The 18,015-nt window shown below is 40.2% G+C and overlaps 2 protein-coding genes across 7 annotated transcripts; one reads left to right on the top strand and one right to left on the bottom strand.

Annotated features, from left to right (window-relative positions):
• Positions 1–57: 57 nt before the first annotated feature.
• Positions 58–14,200, bottom strand: HSDL1 (hydroxysteroid dehydrogenase like 1). 5 transcript variants are annotated; one of them, XM_048316460.1, is made up of 5 exons: positions 14,051–14,200; positions 4,455–4,687; positions 3,383–3,828; positions 1,249–1,476; positions 58–340 (listed from the first exon to the last, which is right to left on the bottom strand). In XM_048316460.1, the coding sequence occupies exons 1-5, from the start codon at positions 14,086–14,088 to the stop codon at positions 239–241; spliced, it is 1,047 nt and encodes a 348-aa protein (XP_048172417.1). In that variant the 5' UTR covers positions 14,089–14,200; the 3' UTR covers positions 58–238. The 5 variants fall into 5 exon arrangements, with proteins under 5 accessions (XP_048172417.1, XP_048172418.1, XP_048172421.1 ...); XM_048316461.1 differs by lacking the exon at positions 14,051–14,200 and adding an exon at positions 9,789–9,883; XM_048316464.1 differs by lacking the exon at positions 14,051–14,200 and adding an exon at positions 5,708–5,789.
• DNAAF1 (dynein axonemal assembly factor 1) lies at positions 5,726–17,952 on the top strand. Of its 2 annotated transcripts, none has more exons than XM_048316453.1 (12): positions 5,726–5,864; positions 7,004–7,139; positions 7,948–8,039; positions 8,880–9,101; positions 9,822–9,988; positions 10,242–10,363; positions 11,040–11,224; positions 11,696–11,953; positions 12,575–12,675; positions 15,360–15,428; positions 16,511–16,862; positions 17,149–17,952. In XM_048316453.1, the coding sequence occupies exons 1-12, from the start codon at positions 5,726–5,728 to the stop codon at positions 17,244–17,246; spliced, it is 1,941 nt and encodes a 646-aa protein (XP_048172410.1). In that variant the 3' UTR covers positions 17,247–17,952. The 2 variants fall into 2 exon arrangements, with proteins under 2 accessions (XP_048172410.1, XP_048172408.1); XM_048316451.1 differs by having other exon boundaries at positions 11,696–11,983.
• The last annotated feature ends 63 nt before the right edge of the window (positions 17,953–18,015 follow it).

The raw sequence follows: 18,015 nt of genomic DNA, 5'->3' as shown, positions 1-18,015 counted from the left end.
ATTATCTCAATGAGAAAGTGAATAGAGAGTAACATCAAGAACATCAGCACTTTGTCATAAAGGAAAACAGCAGAGGAGCTATTTAATACAAGGATACAGAGAGGATCCAGACTTCTGTCGTCTAGGTTACGTAGCTTGCTTAACAAGGTACGGGTAAGTTACAGTAAGTCCTCCAAGGTGCATTAAACATTTCTGCAGCACTCTGATCAGAACTGGCACGTGGGACATCGAGCTACTCCTATTTAGCTTTGGCTGCCAAAGCTTGCTTGCGTAGAATTTTGCCCAAATACAGTGCAAACCATGCCCACATCCATTCAGGCAGGCACTCACCCAGTGTGAGCTGTGGAGAGGCACAGAGAGACAAGAGAACAGAAAAAATCAAAGGAAGGGACAGATTAAGATACATTCCATTAAAGTAAACAGTTTCTCAAATCACTACTAAAGCAAGGCAAAAAGTGCTTGAATATCATCAACTAAGCCTTAAAATTCAACCCCTTGGAAGTACATTTATTCAGTTGTTTCAGAAGTAGCACCCACAGCTGAGCAGTTAAGTTCTGCAAATAAATCCTGATTTGGTCAAGTTCACAACAGCAATTCTGTCCACTTCCTTTAATTGCCACATCTTGCCAAAATCCATCCTACCTCTTTTATTCCTTTTGGACTAATCCCCACGTCTTCATTTCCATCTACTCAACCCAATGCTACAGGAAGTCACTAGGTGGGATACATGAGATGTGACCAATGTGCATAAAACGATCTGCCCCCAAAAATCAAAACCCTAACAAATGGAGGACCTGCTTCCAGGTAGCTTAGAACAAAAGGATGGTGTTTTTTCCTGCTATTATTCCATCCTCCCTACCCACTCCTTCCCAAAGCAGAAATACGCTCAATATATTAAGACCAAAAAAAGCTGCTTCTGTTTACAGAAGACAGTGAAACACTTGCCCAGTCAGCAACACCCCAGGTGAAATGAGATACTCTGTGCTTTTCAGTAAAAAGTTGACTCTTTCCCATTTTTGTGTGCATTTCAAGGGAGAATTGGATTCATTCTCTGATCTTAAAAATAAGCATGCCCAAGCATGATTTTCTAAAGCAGAACTAGTGAGAAAACATTGCACAACGCTTAAAGTCTACAACATATATTACACTTTTTCAGAATGGGCATAGTTTTCATTTAGACTCCTAAGAAAGTAAACAGCTGATGTACTTCTACTGACAAACATGAAATAGTTTAGTGAATTCCATTACCTGTATTGCATGCTTCCAATAACCAGTGGTCCTTATGGATAACCCAAGAGTAGAAACAGCATGACTTGCATATTCTTCAGCAGTAGGAAAAAAGATAGATCTCTTTGATACAGTGCTGCTGAATGCTACCATTTTTGTAGTAGTTACAAATGGCATTAGACTCTGAACGAAAATTCCTTTAGAGGCATACTCATAATGTAGTGCTCTACTGAAATAGTCCAAGTAGCTCTAGAAAGACAAAAGCAGAAAGAGACTTTTTTTTTTCTTTTTTTTTAAACAATGAAATCTCAGGGCAAGGTTTTATTAAAATTACAGAAAAGTTGTAACACATTTTTTACAGCAGCTCAATAAATATAAAATTAATAAATAGTATAAAAATACAAATTTCTGAAGTATTATCAACATTTCTATGTGTTGTTATTTGCTATAAACTTGCCATGTAACTTGCAGGACAAAGTGACTGCTTAACACAGTCTGACAATTTCTGCTTAAAAACAATATAAGAACATTTATTTCACCCAAAACAAACACCTTGTTTGGTCTGGGGGCATTGCAAGGACACTCTACAGCCAGTTCTACCTACTACTGTCAGAAGGAGAAAATAAAGTCCCATTCTTTATTACACTGACAGGTGAATTTCGCATTCAACTGTATCTTCCAGAAGCCAGGTTAGTTATTTCCTGGGACTACCTTATGCAAAAGTATTCATTTGTTAATGTGTATCTGCATCACCTCCTTTAGCTCATTTTACTTTTACAGAATAACAAGAAAAGCACAAGCCTGATAACTGGGACTTCTGGAATCAGACCAAAAAGTGAGCCTGGCTCAGTCTTACTGGGGCAGCAACACTGATGCCTTCCTTGCTGAAGCTACTGCTGTGCCACACAGCCAGTTCTCCCTGAGAAAGAGCATTTCAAACTCAGCTTGTGAGCAGACATCTTTCTGCTCCTAAACAGCCATGCAAAAGGTTTTCCCAACAGTTTTCTGGGAAAGCATCTTGTACAAAAGCTCTTACAGCTGCTTTAGGAAAACTAAAGCGACCACTTCAAACACCATTCACTGTTATGTTACAGCAGCTTGTTCTCACTTCTGTGTTCTGAGGCCAGCCTTAAAGATGGATTGCTGATCTAGGATTTGGATTTATTTTGTCAGCTAAATGAAGAAACTTTGGTAGATTTATGTTTCCTCTTTTTCATTCAAGCCTTTAAATTGTTTTAATTCAGGGTGCAGTTCTACATACACTTAGCATAACTAAAGGGGCAGATACTCTGCATAGAAACAGTAATCTTAAGCAAGTTTCCACACTGAAGAAAGTCTGCAAAGAGTTTTATACCTTGGGGTAGTAAGAGCTGGTTTTGCTCCAGGCCAAAGGAAATACAAGAGCTATGTCAGGAGCAAGGCTACAACAGAGGGCAGCCACAGACAGCTGGGAGCAATAACCACTTGTGTTTAGACACTGGATCTAGGTGAGATCCTTCCACAATCCCAGTTGCTTTTGTGGATTCAGCAGCACATCATCCAGTGTAAATCCACGATCATCATGAGCATTCATTCTTCACACCTAGCTGCCCCATCCTATTAATTACTGGCTGGATCTCTTCAGGAAGGACAATTATGGGGGAGTTCTTTCCACTTGTCCCCAAATATGGCACAACACTCCTTAGTACTACGTGAAGCAGTGGCTTGATCTGGCCACACTCTTCGTCACAGTGGTGGCTTGAGCACGAGTATAGCCCTTTTTGCTACCAAATACTGGTATGCAAAAGGCTTGAGGTATATGCACAGTTCAGCTGAAGAAGAGAGAAATTAAATTCTTGACCCTTTCAACGGGGTGCACAGAACTGCCTCTCTGCTTTGTGCATCTGAGAAAGGCAACATTTCTCCTAGAATGACTGTTATGCCACAGTTCACACAAAATCCAAGAGCACTGACTTTGGTTCAAAGCCCAGCACTGGTGAGGATGAAGAGTTTACTGCATAATACACGTATCATTCACCTCCAATATTTAAACAAATCCCCAGAAAACATTCAAGTATTTTGACATCCTTGCTGAATGTGTTAAGAAACCCCATAACATAACCAGCCTATAATGTACTTTCCAGTGCATACCATTTAACAGTACACCCCAACTTACTTTAGAGGCTCCATAGACTGTCAACATCGGTGTTGGCTGACAACAGACTGCTGAAGAAAGGTTCACAATTGCCCCTTTCTTCTTCTTTACCATGCCTGGCAGCACGATATGTGTCATCATGGTAGCAGAAGCAATATTTACATGGATCAAGTCCCATAGCGTCTCCTCAGACAGATTAGTAAAATAGTCTGTGTAGGCATAAAATATTCCTACATTATTCACCAAAATCCCAATTTCCTTGTCTTTCAGAGCCTCCTTAATGGCTGGGTAAAGCTCACGCCCCTTGCTGAAATCAGCTACTATGAAATCTGTTTCCACTTGGTAGGTTTCAGATATGCTCCTGGATACAGCCTCCAGTTTCTCTTTGTTTCGGCTGACTAAGATGATGTTGACACCAAGCTTTGCCAGTTCTTCAGCATAAGCCTTCCCAATACCATCTGTGCTACCTGCAAGACAAAACAGCAATACAATACACAAGTGAAAACAGAGCAACACCAGCCTTCTACTTTGACAGTTCTTTCAATTAGAGCTTTATTCTTTTTTCTGAGATCATGTGGCACTGAATATATTGAATTCAAAGACACAACAGTAAAGACAACCCTGTCAACCAACTTCTGCAATTCCCCTCATAAAAGTTTTATATTTTCTATGACAGAAAGACAGAGCTCAAAGGAGAACCTTAACGAAAGGCAGGAACGTCAGAGGTACAGGACTCAAACCTTGTTGAAGAACTAGAGCACATATAGACACCTCATAGCAAAAAAAAAGATCTTGTCTGCATCACTGTCTACATTTGCAGGTGTTCAAGATGTACCTTGCAAATCTGGGCAACAATTACTGTGATTCTTTCTCAGCATTCAGTCAACTCACTTAGCTTGCCCGTATCCCGAGGAATTAATTTATAAAGGCAACAAACAACAGCAACTGCTCAGGCAGATTAACCTTCAACCAGAGATACTACAGGCCCCAGCTTGTGACATAAAGTACACTCAGCAGCACAAGCTACCAAGTTTCACAGTACTGGCACAGTATGTTACACAAACACAAGCAAATTCACCACTTCTTCTCTTACCAGTGACCACGGCCCATTTTCCGTACTTCTTGACGAGATCAATCTCCCCACTCAGCTTTGGGATAACGTGCAGCCTGAGCGCACTGTAAGTGTCAAACGCCAGAGACACACACTTTCTGACTGTGTACCAAGCTCCAACAATAGCTAGGGCTTCTATGTAGAAACTGCAGGAGCGACTGATTTCTCTGTACAAGAGGGAGAATTGATCCACTGCAGCCATGGTGATCAGAAGCCTGAAAAAAAAAAAAAGACACAGGCAATTACAATTGCCTCTTGGGCCACGTAAACTTTTCAGACTGTACGGATAACCTTTGAGATTCAGCATGTTACAGTTTGAACTGTTTTGACACAGAAAAGCCGTAAGTCAGTCTGCTAAAATTTGGGTGTCACCTATCATCATCCTCACTGGGTTAGGTACTGTTTAGCCCTTTTTCTAGGGCTTAGCTATTAATCAGTTATACTGCAACAACACTGATCAACGATTCTGTAAATAAAACAATTCAAGCAGAAGCTGAACAGGTGAAAAGCAATTTTGGAAGATGAAGAACCACCTACAAGAGAAGCAAGGATAACCAGCACGAGGCAGCTGACACACAAAGAAAAAACGGGCTCTTTCAAGGACAAAAAGCTACATGAGAGACAAAGCAGGCTCAGAGACAGAACGTCAGTCCCCAGCGCTGTCAAAAGCGCCGCATCTGCCACTGTCCTTGAACCACGGCACAGTGCAGCACATCAGGCACCCCGCACACCGCGCTTGCTGTGCCTCACACGGCTTTTACTAGTTAATACATTTATTAAACAAGCGCAAATCCGTCCTCCCCTCGACAGGACCCGATGTGCCGCCCGGCACCGCCACACTCCGCCCGCCCCTCGCCCAGGGAGGGACAACGGGCTCCGGGCGCGCCCTCCCCGCGCAGCCCCAGCGAGCTGGCCCGGCGCCTCGGCCCCTCGCCCAGCCGCGGCCCTGAAAGACCCGAACCCTCCCGGTTCCGAGCTGTCCCAGACACACCCCACCCCACCCCCGCCGCGGCCCTGACCCGCTGCCGCCTCGCCCGCCGCGCTGCCCGCGCCCGCCGCCGCCTGCGCCGCGCGGGGCCGCCGGGAGCGGCCGCGGGGCTTTGTGGGCCTGCGCGCGGCATCGCCATGGCCACGGCTGAGGCGGCCGCCGGGGCTCGGGCTCTGCTCCGTCCTTCGTCTGCCGCCTAAAGTCTGCGGACATTTTGTCTGAAAAACTCAGAGCGTAAATCCCATACCAGCTCGGGGGTGTTAGAATGCAGGCGGCGCCCGCTGGAGACCCGGGCAGCGGCCGCGGAGGGGGGGTCCCGGCGCCTGAGGCGTCAGGGGCGCCGCTGGGCGACACCGGGAGCGGAGGTGCCCATAAGGAGCGTGAGGGCAGCGCAGTGAGCACAGGTGAGCCCCTCCGGCTCGCTCGCCAGCACACAAAGCCTGCACATCACGGCTGTTCCTACTCATCTGGAAGCAAATACGAGTGTGTGCTTTCTCCCAGCAAAGTCACTGGAAATCCTGACATAACTGAGGCATACTTAATTGCTATCTTCCTGTGGCCTTTTTTTCTTTCCCTATATTTCTTACTTTCCTGTTGCCAGAGAGATATTTCTTCCAGTGTTGTAATCACACAGCTAGTCTGACCTCTAAGTCACAGAGTCACAGGATGGGTCAGGTTTGAAGGGACCACAGTGGGTCATGGGTCCAGAGCCTCCCTGCTCAAGCAGGGCCATCCCAGAGCACATGGCACAGGATTGTCTCCAGATGGTTCTGGAATATCTCCAGTGACGGACACTCCATACCTTCTCTGGGCAAACAGTTCCAGCTGTGTTCCAGCACAGTAAAGAAGTTCTTCCTTATGTTCAGGTGGAACTTCTGTGCATCAGTTTCAGCCCATTGCCTCTTGCGTTACTAAATATGTCTGATTATTATGTTTTAATTACAGTCATATTTAAGTAACCTGGTACAATCATCTTGTTTGCACTTTCTCTTCAAATGTACCAACTACAAGTACAAGTAGAAGGTCCAGGGCAAGTGAAGAGAGAAATACTGAAATTGCCATTAAAGGCAGTATAAAGACACCTTCCAAGGAGTGCAGAAGGGTAAATTTGTAGAAGAGCTAGACTAACAGTGCTTGGGATGACTCTGATACACCATTACTGTAGTCTCTTTACAGTAAACTCAAATTGGTGTTAATTAAATGTAATACATATTAAATGTCTAACACCATAGGAACATTGGTGTCAATACCTTAGTGTCACTGTACATTATAATAATCTTAAGAATAATGGGTACTATCTGACTTCCAGATCTAAAAAAAATAAAATATGCAGATTTCAATAGTTCAATTGCTACTATTTATTTTACAATGCTGTGTAAAAAAGTTAAGTTCCATTAAAAATGTTAACAGAAACCTTGATTAGAACACTCTCTTCTTGAAATTCATATTCAAGTGCTTTTCAATATTTCTTTAAAGTAATTGGCAACGACACATTTTCCCTACCCTTGCTGTTAAATTGCAACTAATTTTCTTATTTATAAAGCTATTAAAACTCAAGAGAAAGAAGTCAACTGTATGTCCAGAACAGATCAACAGAATGAACAAAAATCAGGTACTGATCAGAAGTCTGGAACCAGCTCATCCAGTCAAAGGACAGAAGAAAAGAGAGGCTCTGTAAGGTAACATATTGTCTGTGGATGTGTTGGCATCATCAGGAGTTTTGCTATTCTGTGTGTTCATCTCAGTTCTGGAGAACTTGAGAATAATGGATAAGTCAGGTATTAGTGGTACTTCCAGCATTTGTACAGATGTTTGGTTTTTATGGCCACAGTAGCAAACTATATTCTGACCACATGATGTAGTCATGTAATGGATCTGGAGAAAATTGTGCAAGCTCCTGTGGAAGTCATTTGCCAGTAGATTTAACCATTTCTCTGCATCAGTTCAGACAAGGCATTGTGTTAATTCCTAGTGGCATTCCCAGCCAGCAAACAGCTGTATATCAAAACTATTGAGTGCTATTTTGGAGTCAGCATTTCAGTAAAATGTTGGGTTGATAACTACTGACTTTTCTAATCTGAGAAAATGTTGCATTTTGGCTCTGCCACCAAAGGTCCTGTACCAAAGCAACAAGGAACGGGGGAAAGAATTGGAGAGGAAGCTAACATTGGAACCAGAAGCTAACATGGAATCATGCTGCCCTTTTCCAAGAAGATGGACTCTCTAATTTCCTGTCCATTTTCCTATGAACTCTCAGTTTTTTAGCAGAAGGGCCTGGTAACTCACTTCAAAGGTAGAAATGAAAAGCCACTCTGAAAACCCTCACTGCTGCTTCTTTATTGGAATATAATTTTGAAAGCTGTAGCTATTTCTCTTGCATGAAAGAACTGTTAATTGTGTTGCATTGGAATCTGTAGAAACAAAAGATTTCAGAATGTGCACTGATACACATTTTTTGTTTTGCTTCTACTTCCTGTACTATTTTAGAATGACAAAAAAGATTCTGCTAGACATCTGTAAACAGCAGAAATTATACTGGACCCCATACTTAAATGATATACTGTACTTGCATTATAAAGGTAAGATGTGAACATGACTGCCTAGCTTGATCATTTTAAGTAGCATTTTAGCAGAGAATCTGTTTCATGGCTCACTGAAATAAGGTATCTAGTCATTCTTTTAAATTAGAAGCACAATTTTATGTAATACTGGATTTGGGAAACAAAATGAGTCAATATGGAGGTAGAAAAGTAAACTGATTGTACATCTAACTCACTTTGTGGAGCCATTCAAAGGATCAATAGGAATCAAGGGACATATTTTTGGTTTCTTTTCCTGAAACAGGACCCTCTGAGAAATGTCTTAAAATACTGGCCTGGGTTGCATTCAGAGGAAAATAAACGTGTTTTTCCTTAAATTGTTTGTATAAAGAGATTTTTCTAGCTTTTTGAACTTTTTTACTGCCAAATACACATGGTCAAGAAGAAAATAAACAGAAAAGACTTGCTCCATGTTTGCAGACACTACTGAAAGAAAAAAAAATTGTTAGAATGAACATTACTCATCCTCTTGTGGTCTCTGAGCAGGTTTTTGCATGATGCAGCTACCTGGTCCAAGTTAACCTAAGAATTCTTCCAAATAAATAGGATATGCTACCTTCTACATTCGGCCTTGGTTTTGCTATGTATTATTTAGCATCTTAAGGGCTGCTGAAATACAGACCAGGATAGGTACCAACCTGGTTTTGCCCTTTATGGGCCAGAAACAATACCATGACTTCAGTGGAAATATTGGCAGTAATTCAGTCCAAGTGCTCTCTCAGGCTGTTTCAGCAGCTCTGGTTTAATGGAACTTTCTCTTCCAAAGAGCTGTTTTCAGCCAGTGCCATTTCATTTTAAAATATCTTTTTTTCTGTGCAGGATTTGACCGGCTGGAGAATCTTGAAGAATATACTGGACTGAAGTGTTTGTGGCTGCAATGCAATGGCTTAAGAAAAATTGAGAATTTGGAGGCCCAGACAGAGTTGCGTTGCCTCTATTTGCAACTCAATTTAATTGAGAAAATTGAAAACCTAGAACGCTTACAAAAGCTGGATTCCCTCAATATCAGTAACAACTACATTAGGACCATTGAGAATCTCTGTAAGAACTGTTGGTACAACATGTTTTAGCCTCTGACAAGCCCTATTTCCTAAGTTCTGACTAAGCTTTTATTAGTGGCACTGGTTTCAAGGGATTTTTTTATTTGTGTTAGGATTTTGCACAATATCCATACCAAAGCCCACAGGGCTTCTGTTGAATCAAACCTATGTTGAGAAACAGCAAATACATAGAAACTGGTTTCACATGGATACCTAGGATAATGAAGTCGTTTTTCCTTATGTCTTAATACCATCTCAGTACTTATCTGTGTTGCAGACAGGCTGACAATTCAGTTTTCAGCATTTACTTTACAGTTAAGATGTGCTTTGGCAGTTGCAGACACAATTACCAAATCTTATATCTGCTAAAAGATTTATTCTGTCCTCAGCAGAAAATAAAAAACAATTTCTCTACATTACTACTTGCATGCATTGGAGAATTTTGAAACACAAGCTCTTGCTTTTGTGTAACTGATTAGTTTAAAATGTGAGTTAAAAACAACTACCATCCTAAAACCAAGCTGCTGTTTTTCCCTGGGGTGAAGAAAGCTTTGGAGGCCTAGTCAAAAAGTATATATAACAGAATAACAAATTTAGAGAAAAGCTCCAAATTCAATATAAACAACTAGTTTGACAATGCAGTTTTTTACTTGCTCCAAAAAACCCTCTGCGAAGCAGCAACGCTTACCTTTCCTTTCATTGTGCTGTTCTTATCTGGCAGCTTGTCTGAAAGTCCTGCAGACTCTGCAGATTGCTCACAATAAGTTACGAACAGTGGAAGACATCCAGCACTTGCAAGAATGCCCAAGTATTTCTGTTCTTGATCTTTCCCACAACAATCTAAGTGATCCAAGTATTGTAGCTATTCTGGAGATGATGCCTAATCTGGTAAGCCAAAAGTAGCTGAGGGTTTGTCGTGTGTGGGTGAGCCCCATTAAGTGGCTTTGTTGGGTAGTTCAGGGCACAGTAAGTATCAGTCTAAAAGAAACATTATTAAACATTATTGTGTTTCTTGTAGATCACCTGTAACACCCTGGATGTTTTATTCATTTCTTGCTTTTGAAATGACAGGGAAAGTGCATATATCCAGAGTGGGGTTTTTGCTACTCAAGTTTAAAAATTGTTTCCCTTGTTTCTCTAGCATGTGCTGAATTTGATGGGAAACGAGGTGATAAAGAAAATTGCTAATTATAGAAAAACACTCACTGTTCGACTAAAACAGCTGACATATCTGGATGACAGACCAGTTTTCCCAAAGGATAGGTAAGAAAGACAGCCATCTTCTTTACACAGCAGTAAAGATCAAGTGCTAGCAATCACTCATCCATTTTTTGCCAATACTGTCATGAAAGGAAAAGAAGACTGACCAGTATAATTTATTGAAGGTGGGTGACCTCAAGGAGAAGAGTATTATACTACAGAGTTCTACATCTAGCATACCTAGAAAAAAGTAATGTATTTTTTCACAAAATAATTCTTGAAAAGAAGACTGACCAGTATAATTTATTGAGGGTGGGTGACCTCAAGGAGAAGAGTATTACACTACAGAGTTCTACATCTAACATACCTAGAAAAAAGCAATGTATTTTTTCACAAAATAATTCTTGAACAGAATTGTTTTATACCAGGTCTGTAAACCAGAGGCAAATTCTGATGTCAACAGAAACTGAGCAGGTGTCTGGAAAAGCTGAGCCAATATCAGACCAACCTCTGGTGGTGTAATCACCAATCAGCATTTGGATATCTCTGTGTCTTTTGTTTCAGTTCCATGTACAAGATGAGATAAACATGCATGCCTGTTGCATAAGGAATTGTCACCACTATCTGCTTTTTTCTCTTGCAGCTATTTTGTGCTGTTGCAAGCTATTTTAAATTTCTCTCTCATTGCAAAGATGAGCTTTTATAGCTGTATTACAGTGAGCTTTTGTGTTTTCATTAGAGCCTGTGCAGAAGCCTGGGCTGCTGGAGGGCTTGAAGCTGAGAAAGCAGAAAGGGAAAAATGGGAAACCAGAGAGAGAAAAAAAATCCAAGATAGCATTGATGCATTAGCAGCAATTAGGCAAAGAGCAGAGGAAAAGAGGAGACAGAAGTGCATGGAAGGAGTTGCAACAGATACCCTAGAAGGTTTGTGCTTACTATTTTGGAAGATGTCTGTGACCAATTTGAATGTGCAGAGGAGTCTTTATCTGATACGTCTTTGGATTGACTAATAAGTAAAACTTTGTCTGCAAGCAAGTGGATTGCACAAAGGAGAGGGTAACCAGCACTTGTTGTTCATCCATCAAAGTCCTCAAGCATGTATTTAAATACATAGTCACTTGTGAGCCTTTTCAAAGTATTAGAAATACCAGACATTTATTATTTGAGTGTTTCCTCTAGATGATTTTTTTTTGGGGGAACTTCTGTTTGCTGGGGAGTTGAGATGGGAAAACAGCATTGCTGCAGTCTTGGGAAGACTACTCATCCACAAATAGCTGCTCAAACAAAGTAGGAGCTTTTCCTGCGTATTTTAGCCCAATGTAGTAGTGTTTGGATATTTAAAATGAGCAGTGGCAGATTAGCTCAGCAATTTTAATGAAATTATTTCTTTTGTAGGGGCACCTGTAAATTCAAAAGATGGTGATGGAAATTCTAATACATCAGAGACTTCAAACAGATCAGAAGAAGAAGCTCAAGAAAAGACTGAGAAATTTAAAAATGCAGGTTTTGATGTTTGTGATGAAGCGATAACACTTCTACCAAATAGAGGCGATAACAGAGATTTCACATCTGGAAATATGCCTGATGAAGTTCGAGAGGGTGCACAGGAACCAGACTCTTACAAATGCACAAATTTCAACGAGGAGACAGACGGTAACATACCCAGTGAAGAGCCAAACCAAAGTGAGCGTGCAGAGAGGATGAGCCAAACTCTTAGTGTAGCACTGCCTCTGCTGTGGGTCAAGCCAACTAATTCATAGATAAAAACATTCCATTCGATTTCCACAGCGACTAGGTGAAATCAAGGAATACTGGGTAAAATAGTCCTTAAATACAACAAATAGTAGAATTCTGAAGGCTTAACCTGCAGTTTCTGCAACTTAAAGGTGGAACTTCACTTCTCAAACGTGCCAGGTTTACTGGCAGGCCAGGAGAGTTTACAGACTTTCCTTGCTCCCACATAAACTGGGCAGTCTGTCTGCCAACAGAAGCTGGTCATCACTCTAGAGATTGTTTTGTACCTTCACACATGGAGAAATGCTTTTATAGACTAGTGGAACACATTATTGAAAAATGCAAATATTAATTTATACAATATAAGAGAGTCCCAGAATATCACAGAAAGACAAAGTGCTGGATTCAGCTGTGAATTCTGCAGTGGTAGTCATGTCCCCAGCAGTCTGGTTTTGCAGTGCTTGCTGTTGCAGTATAGACATATTTTTTATTCAGTTAGTTCTCTGCAACTGACTATTGATTATTCTTTAAATCTACCAGGACAGGAGGCAGCTACTGACAAGGCCATGCTTCCTGAGAGGGATGAATATGCTGAAATTGAACAGTTCAAGCTGGAGACACTGGAGAAACTTTCTCTTGATGTATGTATTGGATTCAGACTTTGAGAAGTTCACATGTGGATATTGTCTTCTCCAAGTTAATTGTTGTAATATTCTGGCTAATAAAACGATATGGGTAGGTTTTAAAGAAAGGTATACTGTTAGAAAAATGAAAGAAAGAAAAAGACCCAAAAAAGCAAAGTTGCAGGGGTATTCTTTCCAGTGAAACATATATAAAGAATGCTTCCAAAGTTTATTTTGTCCTTAAATTTTTTATCCTATAAATCCTTTTGCCCTGTAAATCACCTGAAGTTGACCTTCTATCTTTGTGATTTCTCTGGAGAAGCTAATGAGGGCTCTCATTTAAAAACAGAAATCACAGCAAAAAGAACCTAGTAGATATATTTGTCCTCTTAATCAACACTCCAATGAAATATGCAGTTGAAAATATGAACTACTGCAGAAAAAGCATAGGGAAGAAATAGCACCCCCATCATTGTAAATGTCACCCAGCAGTATTAGATATTAGAAATTCTCAAAATAGAACTCTGATTTCAGTTTCCAAGAAAAACAGAATGTACATTATTCAGATATATAATAAGTGATTGACATTTGTAGTATGATCTTCTACTATCTGAAGTTTCTATCTGATGCAACATTTAAACCTGTTTACCATATTTAACCATGAGGAGGACATACATACCACTGAAAAATACAACTTCATTTCAAAGGAGAATTGTTCAATATGTCCTAATTAGGACTCTGCTGACAAACTGACAGTGTCGGACTATGATATAATCAGCAATAAAAACTTCTGAGCTTATGATTTCCCAGAGCACTTAATACACTCTTTGATACCCTATACTGGCATTGTTAACTACTGGCAGAAAAGCCTCATATCTTTGTCATGCTCTTAATTTCCCAGGCAAAAATTCCATGTTGTTATTGAAGGGCTCAGCCCACTGCTTTGGTAGAGGGTTTGCTGCTGCCTCCTCCTGTTTAGCTGTTTTCAATAACAGGTTTAAAAAAGATAGTGGAAAGAATGGGCAGCAATTCAAAGTATGCACAATATTATTCTGAAAAGTAGATCTTGCAGCGTCTGAAATAAAGGTTTTTAATGCACAATGACACTGTAGATACCCACAATGTGAAGATCTCCTTGATTCAGTGTTTGTTTTTCCCTTGATGCTCTATGGCACCACAGGAAGCCCCTTTGCACAGACTTTAAGGCAGTATAAAAGTAACTCTTAAGCACGCATCTGTGGGGTTTCTTTAGAGATGTAAAAAGTGGGACTATTTTAATTCTACAGAAGAAAAACCAAACCGAAATCATGCACTAATGCACATTCCAGTGTTCAATGCTTCCAATGACATTTAGTAATAGAAAGAGCCTCTCCCAACAGCCTCCAGTACTTACCCTATTGCAGATATTCCAAAGAATCTTAGTGCTGACATAGCAGGGAATGGCTGGGAAGATGCCGGTGGTGAGAAGCTCTGGAGCAGCACCGTTGTCTTTATTCATATCCTGAGTCTGTAGATGGTCTCAGGAGTAATAAAAGGGAGAAGAGTGGAGGAGGATTTGCAATGGGTGGTTATGACATCCCTGTGACAAGCAGAAACAAGCTCATGTTGCTGCACATGCCTTGGCAGTGTGGGAACCACATTCCCATGTACCTAAACTAGGTTAACTTGTAGTAAGTGATTTTGGCTTGATCTGTAAAGGCACCCTGATGACTGAAACAACACTAACAGCTATTTCATCTCCCTATTGACATCAAACTCCACATTAGTCTCAGATCTTAATTTGTACATTTTTAATGCTATTTTTATGAAACTATGTGACTTCAGGACATGCTGCGCTAGCTGCAGCCATATCAGGAAGGAGAAATTTTCTTTCTTGATTTTAATTCTGTAATAATCTTCACCACACAAAACAGTACAGAATAGATGTACCTGATGCTACTACACCAAGCAGTCAGCTACAAAGTCATTAAGTGCTAAAAGTATCTAAAAACAAAAGGAGATGCTTATCCCAGTATTGACCTACCATTAAAAAAATGGCAACAAGGTATTAGGTTCTACCTGTGATTCTGCATTCCCACCTTCTGGTTTTGCTTTCACGTCAGCAAATGATAGTTGTCTGAGATAATATTTTTTAGTGGAAAGCTGAGATGATGGGACCTGTATGAGGAAAAACAGTTCTCAGCAAGTTTGCTGTTCTGTATCCTTAATTCATTCTCAGTAAAACATTGGTTTATTAGGTGTATTTACATTAACAGAGTTTACTGATAGCAGTTTCAGGAAGACTGCAGGTCTGGATTTGGCACTTACCCATAAAGATGGGTTGCAGTGGGATTAAATCTGTTGAATAGATAGGAAACAGCTAAGAGAATAAACCATGTTTGCTTTTAAAATCCTGGTAATGCCTTACTCTTTATCCTGTTTTCCTTTATAATCACACAGCATAGTAGAAAACAGCATTCAGTCTGACATTAACGCTATTGCTTTCCCATTTGCTGTTTCTGGAGACAGATGAATTTTCCCTTTCCCACATGTGTTTAACAGCTGACTGGCCCTGGGAGAGGATGGCAGTGGGGTCCTGCTGGCTGTGGCCTCGCACCCTGATGAGCAGTGCTTTGAAGAAGTTGTCCAGTGAGCCAGAGATGTCATTTTTCATGGGTTACAGTAGCTCTTCCCACTGATTATTGATCTGTGATTGTTCACAGGAACTGCCTGATTTAGAAGATGTAGTTCTAAGTGAGTTTCCCCCAGAAGACGAAATCTTTGTTCAAGAGGTAACATTGTCATTAATTCCAGTAATGAAGCTTCCCTAAACACATTTACAAATGTTTTGCAAAATGAGGATAATCTAAGTTGTGAAATGCTGGTTTGGAGATGCAATCACTTAAGCATTTACAAACTTTCATCTCTGTATGTAAATCTTTCAAAATCTGATTTTTTTATATTTGTGTGTAACAAAAGTAGAATAAAAACTTATGATCAGTAATGCAACAGTTACATAAATTTAGTTTCTTAATAGGATGTAGTGTTATACTGAAGATTAGTCTTAAAATATACTTTACCAGTACTAATATGGTGCAAATTGCCTACTATTGAATAAAATCTGATTTTTCAACTGAAATCACAGAGAGATTGAAACTCCTCCTCTCCACTGTAGGCCAGTCCTTGTCCACCTTAGTGTTTTGCTTTGCTCAAACTAATCTTTTAGGCACAAGCTTATAAGAAGAAGAGAAAAAAAGAAGACAACAAAGTTTAAAAGCCCAGTTTTGATTCTCATGCTGATCACAGAATCATACTGGCCTTGCTGGAGACAGAGGCTGGTATAGTACATGCTCTTACAAGTCTTTCCAAGATAATGCCAACTGTTCCTAAAGTCAGCATAAGGCATGGAATTGATTTGCCCTTTTGATCACAGACTCATAACAGGGTCTTGGCCAACAAAGCCTCCTATTAAAAGAAGGCAAGGAAAGAGGATTGGTGAAGGAGGATGTGTTAGCAGCTGTCCTGCTCCAAAGGGTGCTTGGTTCTCAGCCAAAGACAGATGATGTTGGTCAGGTTCCTCTGTTCAGAGTAAAATATTAGAACAGAGCCCACACATTGCTGAATTGCTGAAATAGATGTTCTTTTTATGAACTGTTAATAAGTTTATGGTCAGTTTGTTGCTGATGCCTGAGAAATTGCTAACCTAAGATTCATCCACAAAGCAGCAGAGCTATGGGTGAAGCATATATTCCATATATTTTATGAGAACAGCACATTAAAGCTGACAACTGTTACATGGATCCAAGAGATATTTACCCATCCTTTAGCTTTCATGTCTAAGAATAATTTTTCAATTACATTTTTACCTTTACAGCGGGACTGTCACCCAAAGATTGAAATAATTTCTGAAGTGACAAATGACTGCAGTTCTGCATTAGAGAAAAACAATAAAAGCACGCTTGAGAATTCAATAGGAGAAGTTCCAACAGCAATTTTTTCAAGTGTATGTCAGAACCATAAAGCACGTGAAAAGGAGCACTTAAGACCCCTTCTCAAAAGCTTCTTTACACAGCCTGATAATTCAGAAAGATACCTGGAGATCAAAGATAAAGAAGTAGTCCCTCTGAAACCCTTGATCCAAGAGGTAATCACTGAGCCCAAGGACGATCTACTGTTGTCACCAGTCTGTCATCAACCAGATGACCCAAGCTCGTGGGAAGAGGATGGTAAGATTACAGTGACATTATTAATCACAGAGAAAACAGGAGTGGCACAGACACACTAAGGATCTGTTCAGCTCCTGTTGAGGACTGTTAGTTACAATCACTGCTTCCTTTTATTTATGTGGGAATCCTAATAAATTAGGAATTAAAATGTTTTCTCTTTCTGTACACAGATTTCTTACTGAGTTTCATTTAAATGGTTGTAAAAAAATGGTCTCTATATTTGTTTTTTCAGTATTAAAGACCACGAATGAGTTTCACTTGCCTTTTGCCTTTGTGCTTTTAACAGGGAATGGCAGTGTTGGAGAAGCACAGGGCCTGGCTGAGGGGGAAGGATGTCCTCAAAAAGCACAAGGTGACGAGGATGGTGAGAGTGGATTGGATTAATCACTTTGAAAAATGCAGACCAAATACGGAGCAGTGTCTGGCTGATTGCATGCAAGTATTCCCAAAATATGGAGGCCAGCAATGGGACCATTAGTTAAAATTGACATAACACTGTGATATCAAAACTCACTGCCCTTGGCTCCAAGCTCCTCAGGGCAGCTGCCTGTTCACTACTTTGAAAACTACTGTTTTGAGGCTGAATTCCAGCCTTGTGTTTTGTGCCTTTGCATCCTTCTAGAAATGCCTTAGTGACATGTTAATATATCAGTTTCATTACAGACGTAGTTTCAAGCATAATTCATTGTGTCTGTCATTTGAACTAAATAAAGGTTGCATTTGTAACCACATATATTTTAACTTGGTGTTTTATATTTTAAGTCCATACGTGTGCACATCATAGCAGATGGACGGACTCCAATGACAAATGGAGATTGCTTTGTGATGGGATATTTTACTGATCTAATATTCCTCAACATTTTGATTGTTTATGCCTAAACAGATGCAGAAATAGCATCCCTGCACAGAAAATCTGATTTTACCTTTTAGGGCATCTGTAATGAAATACACTTATATCTGCTACTTTTACTGTTTTTCATTGAGATGTGTCTCAGGATCTGGATTTTGAGTGTAGCCAAGTTTAGGTGAATGTCTTTTTTCATGTTTCTATACATCTCTAATAATTTGTAATAAATAGAACTGAACAGTTCTTGTAGGTGTGCAAATTTAAAGAAATAAAATATTGCTGTGGGCTTGTTGAAGATATGTATTT

The sequence above is a fragment of the Corvus hawaiiensis genome, chromosome 12 (genome assembly GCF_020740725.1).
Source record: "Corvus hawaiiensis isolate bCorHaw1 chromosome 12, bCorHaw1.pri.cur, whole genome shotgun sequence".
NCBI lineage: Eukaryota > Metazoa > Chordata > Aves > Passeriformes > Corvidae > Corvus > Corvus hawaiiensis.
This window is presented reverse-complemented; position numbering and strand designations above follow the sequence as displayed.

Coding starts and splice junctions, on each gene's coding strand:
- HSDL1 (XM_048316460.1), bottom strand. CDS start 14,088: ATGTCAGCACTAAGATTCTTTGGAATATCTGCAATAGG. Junction 3,829..4,454: donor AAAATGGGCCGTGGTCACTG/GTAAGAGAAGAA, acceptor TTTGTCTTGCAG/GTAGCACAGATGGTATTGGG. Junction 1,477..3,382: donor CAGTCTATGGAGCCTCTAAA/GTAAGTTGGGGT, acceptor TTGTCTTTCTAG/AGCTACTTGGACTATTTCAG.
- DNAAF1 (XM_048316451.1), top strand. CDS start 5,726: ATGCAGGCGGCGCCCGCTGGAGACCCGGGCAGCGGCCGCGGAGGGGGG. Junction 9,989..10,241: donor TGGAGATGATGCCTAATCTG/GTAAGCCAAAAG, acceptor TTGTTTCTCTAG/CATGTGCTGAATTTGATGGG. Junction 15,429..16,510: donor ACGAAATCTTTGTTCAAGAG/GTAACATTGTCA, acceptor TTACCTTTACAG/CGGGACTGTCACCCAAAGAT.